The sequence below is a fragment of the Bufo gargarizans genome, chromosome 11, assembly GCF_014858855.1.
Source record: "Bufo gargarizans isolate SCDJY-AF-19 chromosome 11, ASM1485885v1, whole genome shotgun sequence".
Classification (NCBI taxonomy): Eukaryota; Metazoa; Chordata; class Amphibia; order Anura; family Bufonidae; genus Bufo; species Bufo gargarizans.
Window position 1 is genome coordinate 17,530,537 of NC_058090.1, and position 15,715 is coordinate 17,546,251.

Consider the following 15,715-nt stretch of genomic DNA (forward strand, 5'->3'; position numbering starts at 1 on the left):
CCACCATCCTATATGGGCTGGGAGAACAGCTCTAACCACCATCCTATATGGGCTGGGAGAACAGCCCTAACCACCATCCTATATGGGCTGGGAGAACAGCCCTAACCACCATCCTATATGGGCTGGGAGAACAGCCCTAACCACCATCCTTTATGGGCTGGGAGAACAGCCCTAACCACCATCCTATGTGGGCTGGGAGAAGAGCCCTAACCACCATCCTATATGGGCCAAGGAACAGCCTGAACCACCATCCTATATGGGCTGGGAGAACAGCCCTAACCACCCTCCTATATGGGCTGGGAGAACAGCTCTAACCACCCTCCTATATGGGCTGGGAGAACAGCTCTAACCACCATCCTATATGGGCCGGGAGAACAGCCCTAACCACCATCCTATATGGGCTGGGAGAACAGCCCTAACCACCATCCTATATGGGCTGGGAGAACAGCCCTAACCACCATCCTTTATGGGCTGGGAGAACAGCCCTAACCACCATCCTATGTGGGCTGGGAGAAGAGCCCTAACCACCATCCTATATGGGCCAAGGAACAGCCTGAACCACCATCCTATATGGGCTGGGAGAACAGCCCTAACCACCCTCCTATATGGGCTGGGAGAACAGCTCTAACCACCCTCCTATATGGGCCGGGGGACCAGCCCTAACCACCATCCTATATGGGCCGGGGGACCAGCCCTAACCACCATCCTATATGGGCCGGGAGAACAGCCCTAACCACCATCCTATATGGGCTGGGAGAACAGCCCTAACCACCATCCTATATGGGCTGGGAGAACAGCCCTAACCACCCGCCTATATGGGCCGGGAGAACAGCCCTAACCACCATCCTATATGGGCCGGGAGAACAGCCCTAACCACCATCCTATATGGGCTGGGAGAACAGCCCTAACCACCATCCTATATGGGCTGGGAGAACAGCCCTAACCACCATCCTATATGGGCTGGGAGAACATCCCTAACCACCATCCTATATGGGCTGGGAGAACAGCCCTAACCACCATCCTATATGGGCTGGGAGAACAGCCCTAACCACCATCCTATATGGGCTGGGAGAACAGCCCTAACCACCATCCTATATGGGCTGGGAGAACATCCCTAACCACCATCCTATATGGGCTGGGAGAACAGCCCTAACCACCATCCTATATGGGCTGGGAGAACAGCCCTAACCACCATCCTATATGGGCTGGGAGAATAGCCCTAACCACCATCCTATATGGGCTGGGAGAACAGCCCTAACCACCATCCTATATGGGCTGGGAGAACAGCCCTAACCACCATCCTATATGGGCTGGGAGAACAGCCCTAACCACCATCCTATATGGGCTGGGAGAACAGCCCTAACCACCCGCCTATATGGGCCGGGAGAACAGCCCTAACCACCATCCTATATGGGCTGGGAGAACAGCCCTAACCACCATCCTATATGGGCTGGGAGAACAGCCCTAACCACCATCCTATATGGGCTGGGAGAACAGCCCTAACCACCCGCCTATATGGGCCGGGAGAACAGCCCTAACCACCATCCTATATGGGCTGGGAGAACAGCCCTAACCACCCGCCTATATGGGCCGGGGGACCAGCCCTAACCACCCTCCTATATGGGCTGGGAGAACAGCCCTAACCACCATCCTATATGGGCTGGGAGAATAGCCCTAACCACCCTCCTATATGGGCCGGGGGACCAGCCCTAACCACCATCCTATATGGGCTGGGAGAACAGCCCTAACCACGATCCTATATGGGCCGGGGGACCAGCCCTAACCACCCTCCTATATGGGCTGGGAGAACAGCCCTAACCACCATCCTATATGGGCTGGGAGAACAGCCCTAACCACCATCCTATATGGGCTGGGAGAACAGCCCTAACCACCCGCCTATATGGGCCGGGGGACCAGCCCTAACCACCCTCCTATATGGGCCGGGGGACCAGCCCTAACCACCATCCTATATGGGCCGGGGGACCAGCCCTAACCACCATCCTATATGGGCCGGGGGACCAGCCCTAACCACCATCCTATATGGGCCGGGAGAACAGCCCTAACCACCATCCTATATGGGCTGGGAGAACAGCCCTAACCACCATCCTATATGGGCTGGGAGAACAGCCCTAACCACCCTCCTATATGGGCTGGGAGAACAGCCCTAACCACCATCCTATATGGGCTGGGAGAACAGCCCTAACCACCATCCTATATGGGCCGGGGGACCAGCCCTAACCACCCTCCTATATGGGCCGGGGGACCAGCCCTAACCACCCTCCTATATCTTTTCTGCAGTCGCCTTTCTGATAAATAACTCATGAAATTACAATAAGACCCCCTCCACACGGGCGTTGCGGTGAGGGCCGGATGCGTTTAGGGTGCACTGCAGGAAACCCGCGCGAGTAGGCACGCAATTGCAGTCAGTTTTGTCTCGTGTGAGAAAAAACTGAATGTGGTACCCAGACCCGAACCCAGACTTCTTCACTGAAGTTCAGGTTAGGTTTTCTGTAGATTTTTATTATTTTCCATTATAACATTGTCTTAAGGGAAAATAATAGCATCCTTCAATACAGAGTGCAAAGTCAAATGTCACTTGAGGGTCAAAATAAAAACATTACTCCCCTCAGCCACTTGATGGCGCAGCCGGGATCCTCTTCTTTGTTCTTCTTGAAGGACCTTCTATCGTCATTCAGCAGGACCTGCGCTGACATCATCACGCTCACCATGTTTTGCAGGTCCTTCAAAAAGAACAAAAAAGAGGATCCCGGCTGCGCCATCAAGTGGCTGAGGGGAGTAATGTTTTTATTTTGACCCTCAAGTGACATTTGACTTTGCGATCTGTATTAAAGGATGCTATTATTTTCCCTTATGACAATGTTATAATGGAAAATAATAAAGTAAACGGGGACCCGGGTCGCTCATCCCTGGTCTCCTTAGCAACCATGCGTGAAAAATTACATCGCATCTGCACTTGCTTGCGATTTTTATGCAGCCCCATTCATGTCTATGGGGCCTGCGTTGCGTGAAAAACGCAGAATATAGAGCATGCTGCGATTTTCAAGCAACGCACAAGTGATGCGTGAAAAACAACGCTCATTAAAATGAATGGGTCAGGATTCAGTGCGGGTGCAATGCGTTCACCTCACGCATTGCACCTGCACAGAAAACTCGCCCGTGTGAAAGGGGCCTAAGGATTTTCCGACTCTAGAAGTAAGAGGCGATGACTGGAGGCGTGGGATTACCCAATGTACAGAAGGCAGCTCTGCTGGACGAGCCCAACCGCGGTGAAAGGTCCAAATCAAGGCCCTGGTGTGCCCATCACTATCCCCCACACAGCGCCCCGTGTGCCCGTGACTATCCCCCACACAGCACCCCCTGTGTACTCGTCACTATCCCCCACACAGCGCCCCGTGTGCCCATCACTGTCCCCCACACAGTGCCCCCGTGTGCCCATCACTATCCCCCACACAGCACCCCCTGTGTACTCGTCACTATCCCCCACACAGCACCCCCTGTGTGACCGTGACTATCCCCCACACAGTGCCCCCGTGTGCCCATCACTATCCCCCACACAGTGCCCCCGTGTGCCCATCACTATCCCCCACACAGTGCCCCCGTGTGCCCATCACTATCCCCCACACAGCACCCCCTGTGTACTCGTCACTATCCCCCACACAACGCCCCCTGTGTGACCGTGACTATCCCCCACACAGCACCCCCGGTGTGACCATCACTATCCCCCACACAGTGCCCATCACTATCCCCCACACAGCACCCCCTGTGTGACCGTGACTATCCCCCACACAGTGCCCCCGTGTGCCCATCACTATCCCCCACACAGTGCCCCCGTGTGCCCATCACTATCCCCCACACAGCACCCCCGGTGTGACCATCACTATCCCTCACACAATGCCCCCTGTGTGACCGTGACTATCCCCCACACAACGCCCCCTGTGTGCGCGTCACTATCCCCCACACAGTGCCCCCTGTGTGACCGTGACTATCCCCCACACAGTGCCCCCGGTGTGACCATCACTATCCCTCACACAATGCCCCCTGTGTGCGCGTCACTATCCCCCACACAGTGCCCCCCGTGTGCCCATCACTATCCCCCACACAGTGCCCCCGTGTGCCCATCACTATCCCCCACACAACGCCCCCTGTGTGCCCGTGACTATCCCCCACACAGCACCCCCTGCGTGCCCGTGACTATCCCTCACACAATGCCCCCTGTGTGACCGTGACTATCCCCCACACAGCACCCCCGGTGTGACCATCACTATCCCTCACACAATGCCCCCTGTGTGCGCGTCACTATCCCCCACACAGTGCCCCCCGTGTGCCCATCACTATCCCCCACACAGTGCCCCCGTGTGCCCATCACTATCCCCCACACAGTGCCCCCGTGTGCCCATCACTATCCCCCACACAGTGCCCCCTCTGTGACCGTGACTATCCCCCACACAGCACCCCCGGTGTGACCATCACTATCCCTCACACAATGCCCCCTGTGTGACCGTGACTATCCCCCACACAACGCCCCCTGTGTGACCGTGACTATCCCCCACACAGTGCCCCCGTGTGCCCATCACTATCCCCCACACAACGCCCCCTGCGTGCCCGTGACTATCCCCCACACAGCACCCCCGGTGTGACCATCACTATCCCTCACACAATGCCCCCTGTGTGCGCGTCACTATCCCCCACACAGTGCCCCCCGTGTGCCCATCACTATCCCCCACACAGTGCCCCCGTGTGCCCATCACCATCCCCCACACAGTGCCCCCGTGTGCCCATCACTATCCCCCACACAGCACCCCCTGTGTACTCGTCACTATCCCCCACACAACGCCCCCTGTGTGACCGTGACTATCCCCCACACAGTGCCCCCGTGTGCCCATCACTATCCCCCACACAACGCCCCCTGCGTGCCCGTGACTATCCCCCACACAGCACCCCCGGTGTGACCATCACTATCCCTCACACAATGCCCCCTGTGTGCGCGTCACTATCCCCCACACAGTGCCCCCCGTGTGCCCATCACTATCCCCCACACAGTGCCCCCGTGTGCCCATCACTATCCCCCACACAGCACCCCCTGTGTACTCGTCACTATCCCCCACACAACGCCCCCTGTGTGACCGTGACTATCCCCCACACAGTGCCCCCGTGTGCCCATCACTATCCCCCACACAGTGCCCATCACTATCCCCCACACAGCACCCCCTGTGTGACCGTGACTATCCCCCACACAGCACCCCCGGTGTGACCATCACTATCCCTCACACAATGCCCCCTGTGTGCGCGTCACTATCCCCCACACAGTGCCCCCCGTGTGCCCATCACTATCCCCCACACAGCGCCCCGTGTGCCCAACACTTTCCCCCACACAGTGCCACCGTGTGCCCATCACTATCCCCCACACAACACCCCCTGTGTGCCCATGACTATCCCCCACACAGCACCGCCGGTGTGCCCATCACTATCCCTCACACAACGCCCCGTGTGACCGTGACTATCCCCCACACAGTGCCCCCCGTGTACCCGTCACTATCCCCCACAAGGCGTATCCTGTGTACCCGTCACTATCCCCCACAAGGCGTCCCCTGTGTACCAGTCACTATCCCTCACACAGCGTCCCCTGTGTACCCGTCACTATCCCTCACACAATGCCCCCGTGTGCCCATCATTATCCCCCACAAGGCGTCCCCTGTGTACCCGTCACTATCCCCCACACGGCGTCCCCTGTGTACCCGTCACTATCCCCCACACAATGCCAATGCTTGTCCACCACATCCCAGCCTACCTGTACAGCACTCCACACCTCCTTGCTCAGCGTCTTCCCCCATACAGCACTCCACAGCTCCTTGCTCAGCGTCTTCCTCCATACAGCACTCCACACCTCCTTGCTCAGCGTCTTCCCCCATACAGCACTCCACAGCTCCTTGCTCAGCGTCTTCCCCCATACAGCACCTCCACACCTCCTTGCTCAGCGTCTTCCCCCATACAGCACTCCACACCTTCCCTGCTCAGCGTCTTCCCCATACCAGAAATCACAGCTCCTTGCTCAGCGTCTTCCCCCAACAGCACTCCCACACATACTTCTCAGATTCTTCCCCATTAAGCACTCCACACCCTGCCAGTGTCTTCCCATACAGCACTCCACACCTACTTGCTCAGGTACTTTCCCCATACAGCATCCACACCTCCTTGCTCAGCGTCTTCCCCCAACAGCACTCCACCCTCCTTGGCAGCGGTCTTTCCCCAACAGCACTCACACCTCCTTTGCTCGCGTATTCCCCAGGACAGCATCCACACCTCCGTGCTCAGCGTCTTCCCTCCATACAGCACTCCACACCTCCTTGCTCAGCGTCTTCCCCCATACAGCACTCCACACCTCCTTGCTCAGCGTCTTCCCCCATACAGCACTCCACACCTCCTTGCTCAGCGTCTTCCCCCATACAGCACTCCACACCTCCTTGCTCAGCGTCTTCCCCCATACAGCACTCCACACCTCCTTGCTCAGCGTCTTCCCCCATACAGCACTCCACACCTCCTTGCTCAGCGTCTTCCTCCATACAGCACTCCACACCTCCTTGCTCAGCGTCTTCCCCCATACAGCACTCCACAGCCTCCTTGCTCAGCGTCTTCCCCCATACAGCACTCCACAGCCTCCTTGCTCAGCGTCTTCCCCCATACAGCACTCCACACCTCCTTGCTCAGCGTCTTCCCCCATACAGCACTCCACACCTCCTTGCTCAGCGTCTTCCCCCATACAGCACTCCACACCTCCTTGCTCAGCGTCTTCCCCCATACAGCACTCCACACCTCCTTGCTCAGCGTCTTCCCCCATACAGCACTCCACACCTCCTTGCTCAGCGTCTTCCCCCATACAGCACTCCACACCTCCTTGCTCAGAGTCTTCCCCCATACAGCACTCCACACTCCTTGCTCAGCGTCTTCCCCCATACAGCACTCCACACCTCCTTGCTCAGATCTTCCCCATACAGCACTCCACACCTCCTTGCTCAGCGTCTTCCCCCATACAGCACTCCACACCTCCTTGCTCAGCGTCTTCCCCCATACAGCACTCCACACCTCCTTGCTCAGCGTCTTCCCCCATACAGCACTCCACACCTCTTGCTCATCGTCTTCCCCCATACAGCACTCCACACCTCCTTGCTCAGCGTCTTCCCCATACAGCACTCCACACCTCCTTGCTCAGCGTCTTCCCCATACAGCACTCCACACCTCCTTGCTCAGCGTCTTCCCCCATACAGCACTCCACACCTCCTTGCTCAGCGTCTTCCCCCATACAGCACTCCACACCTCCTTGCTCAGCGTCTTCCCCCATACAGCACTCCACACCTCCTTGCTCAGCGTCTTCCCCATACAGCACTCCACACCTCCTTGCTCAGCGTCTTCCTCCATACAGCACTCCACACCTCCTTGCTCAGCGTCTTCCCCCATACAGCACTCCACACCTCCTTGCTCAGCGTCTTCCCCCATACAGCACTCCACACCTCCTTGCTCAGCGTCTTCCCCCATACAGCACTCCACACCTCCTTGCTCAGCATCTTCCCCCCATACAGCACTCCACACCTCCTTGCTCAGTGTCTTCCCCCATACAGCACTCCACACCTCCTGCTCAGCTCTTCCCCCATACAGCACTCCACACCTCCTTGCTCAGCGTCTTCCCCCATACAGCACTCCACAGCCTCCTTGCTCAGCGTCTTCCCCCATACAGCACTCCACACCTCCTTGCTCAGCGTCTTCCCCCATACAGCACTCCACACCTCCTTGCTCAGCGTCTTCCCTCCATACAGCACTCCACACCTCCTTGCTCAGCGTCTTCCCCCATACAGCACTCCACAGCTCCTTGCTCAGCGTCTTCCCCCATACAGCACTCCACACCTCCTTGCTCAGCGTCTTCCCCATACAGCACTCCACACCTCCTTGCTCAGCGTCTTCCCCCATACAGCACTCCACACCTCCTTGCTCAGCGTCTTCCCCCATACAGCACTCCACACCTCCTTGCTCAGCGTCTTCCCCCATACAGCACTCCACACCTCCTTGCTCAGCGTCTTCCCCCATACAGCACTCCACACCTCCTTGCTCAGCGTCTTCCCCATACAGCACTCCACACCTCCTTGCTCAGCAGTCTTCCTCCCATACAGCACTCCACACCTCCTTGCTCAGCGTCTTCCTCCATACAGCACTCCACACCTCCTTGCTCAGCGTCTTCCCCCATACAGCACTCCCCACCTCCTTGCTCAGCGTCTTCCCCATACAGCACTCCACACCTCCTTGCTCAGCGTCTTCCTCCATACAGCACTCCACACCTCCTTGCTCAGCGTCTTCCCCATACAGCACTCCACACCTCCTTGCTCAGCGTCTTCCCCCATACAGCACTCCACACCTCCTTGCTCAGCGTCTTCCTCCATACAGCACTCCACACCTCCTTGCTCAGCGTCTTCCCCCATACAGCACTCCACACCTCCTTGCTCAGCGTCTTCCCCCATACAGCACTCCACACCTCCTTGCTCAGCGTCTTCCCTCCATACAGCACTCCACACTCCTTGCTCAGCGTCTTCCCCCATACAGCACTCCACACCTCCTTGCTCAGCGTCTTCCCCATACAGCACTCCACACCTCCTGCTCAGCGTCTTCCCCCATACAGCACTCCACCTCCTTGCTCAGCGTCTTCCCCCATACAGCACTCCACACCTCCTTGCTCAGCGTCTTCCCCCATACAGCACTCCACACCTCCTTGCTCAGCGTCTTCCCCCATACAGCACTCCACACCTCCTTGCTCAGCGTCTTCCCCCATACAGCACTCCACACCTCCTTGCTCAGCGTCTTCCCCCATACAGCACTCCACACCTCCTTGCTCAGCGTCTTCCTCCATACAGCACTCCACACCTCCTTGCTCAGCGTCTTCCCCCATACAGCACTCCACAGCTCCTTGCTCAGCGTCTTCCCCATACAGCACTCCACACCTCCTTGCTCAGCGTCTTCCCCCATACAGCACTCCACACCTCCTTGCTCAGCGTCTTCCCCCATACAGCACTCCACACCTCCTTGCTCAGCGTCTTCCTCCATACAGCACTCCACACCTCCTTGCTCAGCGTCTTCCCCCATACAGCACTCCACACCTCCTTGCTCAGCGTCTTCCCCCATACAGCACTCCACACCTCCTTGCTCAGCGTCTTCCCCCATACAGCACTCCACAGCCTCCTTGCTCAGCGTCTTCCCCCATACAGCACTCCACACCTCCTTGCTCAGCGTCTTCCCCCATACAGCACTCCACACCTCCTTGCTCAGCGTCTTCCCCCATACAGCACTCCACACCTCCTTGCTCAGCGTCTTCCCCCATACAGCACTCCACACCTCCTTGCTCAGCGTCTTCCCCCATACAGCACTCCACACCTCCTTGCTCAGCGTCTTCCCCATACAGCACGCCACACCTCCTTGCTCAGCGTCTTCCCCATACAGCACTCCACACCTCCTTGCTCAGCAGTCTTCCTCCATACAGCACTCCACACCTCCTTGCTCAGCGTCTTCCCCCATACAGCACTCCACACCTCCTTGCTCAGCGTCTTCCTCCCATACAGCACTCCACACCTCCTTGCTCAGCTGTCTTCCTCCCTACAGCACTCCACAGCTCCTTGCTCAGCGTCTTCCTCCCATACAGCACTCCACAGCTCCTTGCTCAGGTCTTCCTCCATACAGCACTCCACACCTCCTTGCTCAGCGTCTTCCCCATACAGCACTCCACACCTCCTTGCTCAGCGTCTTCCCCCATACAGCACTCCACACCTCCTTGCTCAGCGTCTTCCCCATACAGCACTCCCATACAGCACTCCACACCTCCTTGCTCACGTCTTCTCCCCATACAGCACTCCACAGTCCTTGCTCAGTGTCTTCCTCCATACAGCACTCCACACCTCCTTGCTCAGCGTCTTCCTCCATACGCCTCCACGCCCTTCCAGTTCCCATACAGCACTCCACACCTCCTTGCTCAGCGTCTTCCTCCATACAGCACTCCACAGCCTCCTTGCTCAGCGTCTTCCTCCATACAGCACTCCACACCTCCTTGCTCAGCGTCTTCCCCCATACAGCACTCCACACCTCCTTGCTCAGCTGTCTTCCCCCATACAGCACTCCCACAGCTCCTTGCTCAGAGTCTTCCCCATACAGCACTCCACACCTCCTTGCTCAGCGTCTTCCTCCATACAGCACTCACACCTCCTTGCTCAGCGTCTTCCTCCATACAGCACTCCACAGCCTCCTTGCTCAGCGTCTTCCTCCCTACAGCACTCCACACCTCCTTGCTCAGCTGTCTTCCTCCATACAGCACTCCACACCTCCTTGCTCAGCGCTTCCCCATACAGCACTCCACACCTCCCTGCTCAGCGTCTCTCCCATACAGCACTCCACACCTCCTTGCTCAGCGTCTTCCTCCATACAGCACTCCACAGCTCCTTGCTCAGTGTCTTCCCCCATACAGCACTCCACACCTCCTTGCTCAGCGTCTTCCCCCATACAGCACTCCACACCTCCTTGCTCAGCGTCTTCCCCCATACAGCACTCCACACCTCCTTGCTCAGCGTCTTCCCCATACAGCACTCCACAGCTCCTTGCTCAGTGTCTTCCCCCATACAGCACTCCACACCTCCTTGCTCAGTGTCTTCCCCCATACAGCACTCCACACCTCCTTGCTCAGCGTCTTCCTCCATACAGCACTCCACACCTCCCTGCTCAGCGTCTTCCCCCATACAGCACTCCACAGCTCCTTGCTCAGCGTCTTCCTCCATACAGCACTCCACACCTCCTTGCTCAGTGTCTTCCTCCATACAGCACTCCACACCTCCTTGCTCAGCGCCCCACCCTCAGCATGCGATGCTGTGGACACCTGTGCATTTGTAAGCATTCTGTAGCCATGAGACATGGGGGGCACATACTTACACTCTTAAAAGAGGCAGCAAATTCTGCAACGCCTGGAACTGTAGAAGATAAAGAAATAAATCAGCAAGTTACAATGAGAGCAAGGTGAATCCATCCAGCAAGAACATACCCGGGACCCCCGGCCCACCACACACTCACGCTGCTCAGGCCACAGGTCAGGGGACGCACGATCCAGTTTCTCAAAACTCAATAAGGACGTCTCCAGATCTGCACCTAAGGAAAAAAAAAAAAAAAGACCTCAGTACTGCAACAACGGCTGAGGGGGTGGAGCGGGGTTCTGTATCAGGGGTCAGCGCGGCCCAGTCATCAACCTCAGGGTCACCCTACATAAAACCAACACTGGAACGCTGGCGACCGTCACACGACACCCCACAAGCCATTGCAGGTACTCAGGGATCAATGCAGCCCATCGTAAGGCCATGTTCACACAGACAGGCGCCTCTACCTCTGACTGTAAGGGTAGGTACAAATCCTGAGGTGGCGAGTCCATGTTCAGCATGCCCCCACAGGGGTGAAATACTTCTAATTTACTTAATGAGAAGGTTTAGTCTTTCCCTCAGTCCGTGAAACAGCACATGAAGGGTTAATGCCATTTTCTGGGGTCGGGAGAGCTACTGAACATATCGCAAGCGTTCGCAGACAAGAGGGGCACAAAATACGCAAAAAGGCACAAAGATAATCAGAATGAAAGTGGGCAGAGGGTGCGGCTCTAGCCTTGCCGACCACTGCCCCTACCGGTCCCAAATGATGGCCCCAACTGGTCGACAGGCCCTATACGGGCTGAGTGAGTGGTGAGGGCTGGGCGATTTTGCAAAACAAATAAAGTCTAGATTTTTTCAACCCTATGGACGAGTTTTGATTTGAATCTTAAAGGGGTTATCAAAGTTCTCAAACAGCCCCCCCAATGTGCCGGGCCCCTCACAGGTAATATACTTACCCCGCTCCCTGCACCCCGTCCCTACCTGCCATTGGCTGCTCCCCCCGACACCAGATGTTTTCATCCGTGTACAGGAAGAAACAGTAGCAGCGGTGCGGGACCGGGGTAAATATATTACCTGTGAGGGGCCCGGTACATGGGGGGGCTGTTTGAGAACTTGGACAGCCCCTTTAATTAAAAAAGTACCAAGACTATATGGAGCAGCAGCGCAGGGGTTACTACATATATATATATATATATATATAGACCGGCAGTGCAGGGGTTACTACATATGTGTGTATATATAGACCGGCAGTGCAGGGGTTACTACATATGTGTGTATATATAGACAGGCAGTGCAGGGGCTACTACATATGTGTGTATATATAGACCGGTAGTGCAGGGGTTACTACATATGTGTGTATATATAGACCGGTAGTGCAGGGGCTACTACATATGTGTGTATATATAGACCGGTAGTGCAGGGGTTACTACATATGTGTGTATATATAGACCGGTAGTGCAGGGGTTACTACATATGTGTGTATATAGACCGGTAGTGCAGGGGTTACTACATATGTGTGTATATATAGACCGGTAGTGCAGGGGTTACTACATATGTGTGTATATAGACCGGCAGTGCAGGGGCTACTACATATGTGTGTATATATAGACCGGCAGTGCAGGGGTTACTACATATGTGTGTATATATAGACAGGCAGTGCAGGGGCTACTACATATGTGTGTATATATAGACCGGCAGTGCAGGGGTTACTACATATGTGTGTATATATAGACCGGCAGTGCAGGGGCTACTACATATGTGTGTATATATAGACCGGTAGTGCAGGGGTTAACATATATATATATATATATATACGAAAAATGGCGGCACTGACTGCAAAGATAGAAAAAATGGGTGCACGTTCCAGGGGAATCGACCTCTTACCCCAATCAATGAATCCAGAAAAAGGACGGCACTCCGGTCTTGAAGAAATAAAAATCAGTCTTTAATCAACCTTGCGGTACAACGTTTCGGCTCCAATACTGAGCCTTTCTCAAGCAAAGAAAGTGCTTGAGAAAGGCTCAGTATTGGAGCCGAAACGTTGTACCGCAAGGTTGATTAAAGACTGATTTTTATTTCTTCAAGACCGGAGTGCCGTCCTTTTTCTGGATTTATATATATATATATATATATATATATATATAGCGCCTCACCAGAGAAACTCCACTGGAATCCCCCAACTCCAATTGTGTAAATAAATCTAGTGGCGGACTGCAGGATAAGGGCGGAGTGCAGGATAAGGGCGGAGTGCAGGATAAGGGCGGACTGCAGGATAAGGGCGGAGTGCAGGATAAGGGCGGAGTGCAGGATAAGGGCGGAGTGCAGGATAAGGGCGGAGTGCAGGATAAGGGCGGAGTGCAGGATAAGGGCGGACTGCAGGATAAGGGCGGACTGCAGGATAAGGGCGGAGTGCAGGATAAGGGCGGAGTGCAGGATAAGGGCGGAGTGCAGGATAAGGGCGGACTGCAGGATAAGGGCGGACTGCAGGATAAGGGCGGACTGCAGGATAAGGGCGGACTGCAGGATAAGGGCGGACTGCAGGATAAGGGCGGACTGCAGGACAGGATAAGGGCGGACTGCAGGATAAGGGCGGACTGCAGAATAAGGGCGGAGTGCAGGATAAGGGCGGACTGCAGGATAAGGGCGGAGTGCAGGATAAGGGCGGAGTGCAGGATAAGGGCGGACTGCAGGATAAGGGCGGACTGCAGGATAAGGGCGGACTGCAGGATAAGGGCGGACTGCAGGATAAGGGCGGAGTGCAGGATAAGGGCGGAGTGCAGGATAAGGGCGGAGTGCAGGATAAGGGCGGAGTGCAGGATAAGGGCGGAGTGCAGGATAAGGGCGGACTGCAGGATAAGAGCGGACTGCAGGATAAGGGCGGGCTGCAGGATAAGGGCGGACTGCAGGATAAGGGCGGAGTGCAGGATAAGGGCGGAGTGCAGGATAAGGGCGGAGTGCAGGATAAGGGCGGACTGCAGGATAAGAGCGGACTGCAGGATAAGGGCGGAGTGCAGGATAAGGGCGGGCTGCAGGATAAGGGCGGACTGCAGGATAAGGGCGGACTGCAGGATAAGGGCGGACTGCAGGATAAGGGCGGACTGCAGGATAAGGGCGGACTGCAGGATAAGGGCGGAGTGCAGGATAAGAGCGGAGTGCAGGATAAGGGCGGAGTGCCGTCCTTTTTCTGGATTTATATATATATATATATATATATATATATATATATAGCGCCTCACCAGAGAAACTCCACTGGAATCCCCCAACTCCAATTGTGTAAATAAATCTAGTGGCGGACTGCAGGATAAGGGCGGACTGCAGGATAAGGGCGGGCTGCAGGATAAGGGCGGACTGCAGGATAAGGGCGGAGTGCAGGATAAGGGCGGAGTGCAGGATAAGGGCGGAGTGCAGGATAAGGGCGGGCTGCAGGATAAGGGCGGACTGCAGGATAAGGGCGGAGTGCAGGATAAGGGCGGAGTGCAGGATAAGGGCGGAGTGCAGGATAAGGGCGGACTGCAGGATAAGAGCGGACTGCAGGATAAGGGCGGACTGCAGGATAAGGGCGGGCTGCAGGATAAGGCGGGCTGCAGGATAAGGGCGGACTGCAGGATAAGGGCGGACTGCAGGATAAGGGCGGACTGCAGGATAAGGGCGGACTGCAGGATAAGGGCGGAGTGCAGGATAAGAGCGGAGTGCCGTCCTTTTTCTGGATTTATATATATATATATATATATATATATATATATAGCGCCTCACCAGAGAAACTCCACTGGAATCCCCCAACTCCAATTGTGTAAATAAATCTAGTGGCGGACTGCAGGATAAGGGCGGACTGCAGGATAAGGGCGGACTGCAGGATAAGGGCGGAGTGCAGGATAAGGGCGGAGTGCAGGATAAGGGCGGAGTGCAGGATAAGGGCGGAGTGCAGGATAAGGGCGGACTGCAGGATAAGGGCGGACTGCAGGATAAGGGCGGACTGCAGGATAAGGGCGGAGTGCAGGATAAGGGCGGAGTGCAGGATAAGGGCGGAGTGCAGATAAGGGCGGAGTGCAGGATAAGGGCGGAGTGCAGGATAAGGGCGGAGTGCAGGATAAGGGCGGAGTGCAGGATAAGGGCGGAGTGCAGGATAAGGGCGGAGTGCAGGATAAGGGCGGACTGCAGGATAAGGGCGGACTGCAGGATAAGGGCGGACTGCAGGATAAGGGCGGACTGCAGGATAAGGGCGGACTGCAGGATAAGGGCGGAGTGCAGGATAAGGGCGGAGTGCAGGATAAGGGCGGAGTGCAGGATAAGGGCGGAGTGCAGGATAAGGGCGGAGTGCAGGATAAGGGCGGACTGCAGGATAAGGGCGGACTGCAGGATAAGGGCGGACTGCAGGATAAGGGCGGACTGCAGGATAAGGGCGGAGTGCAGGATAAGGGCGGAGTGCAGGATAAGGGCGGACTGCAGGATAAGGGCGGACTGCAGGATAAGGGCGGACTGCAGGATAAGGGCGGACTGCAGGATAAGGGCGGACTGCAGGATAAGGGCGGACTGCAGGATAAGGGCGGACTGCAGGATAAGGGCGGACTGCAGCATAAGGGCGGACTGCAGGATAAGGGCGGACTGCAGGATAAGGGCGGACTGCAGGATAAGGGCGGACTGCAGGATAAGGGCGGACTGCAGGATAAGGGCGGACTGCAGGATAAGGGCGGAGTGCAGGATAAGGGCGGAGTGCAGGATAAGGGCGGAGTGCAGGATAAGGGCGGAGTGCAGGATAAGGGCGG

At 56.3% G+C, this 15,715-nt stretch overlaps 1 protein-coding gene across 2 annotated transcripts in view; it reads right to left on the bottom strand.

The window, feature by feature from the left end:
- LIN52 (lin-52 DREAM MuvB core complex component) overlaps positions 1 to 15,715 on the bottom strand; it is a 67,966-nt gene that overhangs the window by 15,663 nt on the left and 36,588 nt on the right. For both annotated transcript variants that reach the window (XM_044271669.1, XM_044271670.1), the window contains exons 2-3: positions 11,110 to 11,184; positions 10,972 to 11,009 (exon numbers count right to left, since the gene is read on the bottom strand). In XM_044271669.1, coding sequence (XP_044127604.1) covers positions 10,972 to 11,009; positions 11,110 to 11,184 — 113 coding nt within the window. The remainder of the gene's footprint in view (positions 1 to 10,971; positions 11,010 to 11,109; positions 11,185 to 15,715) is intronic.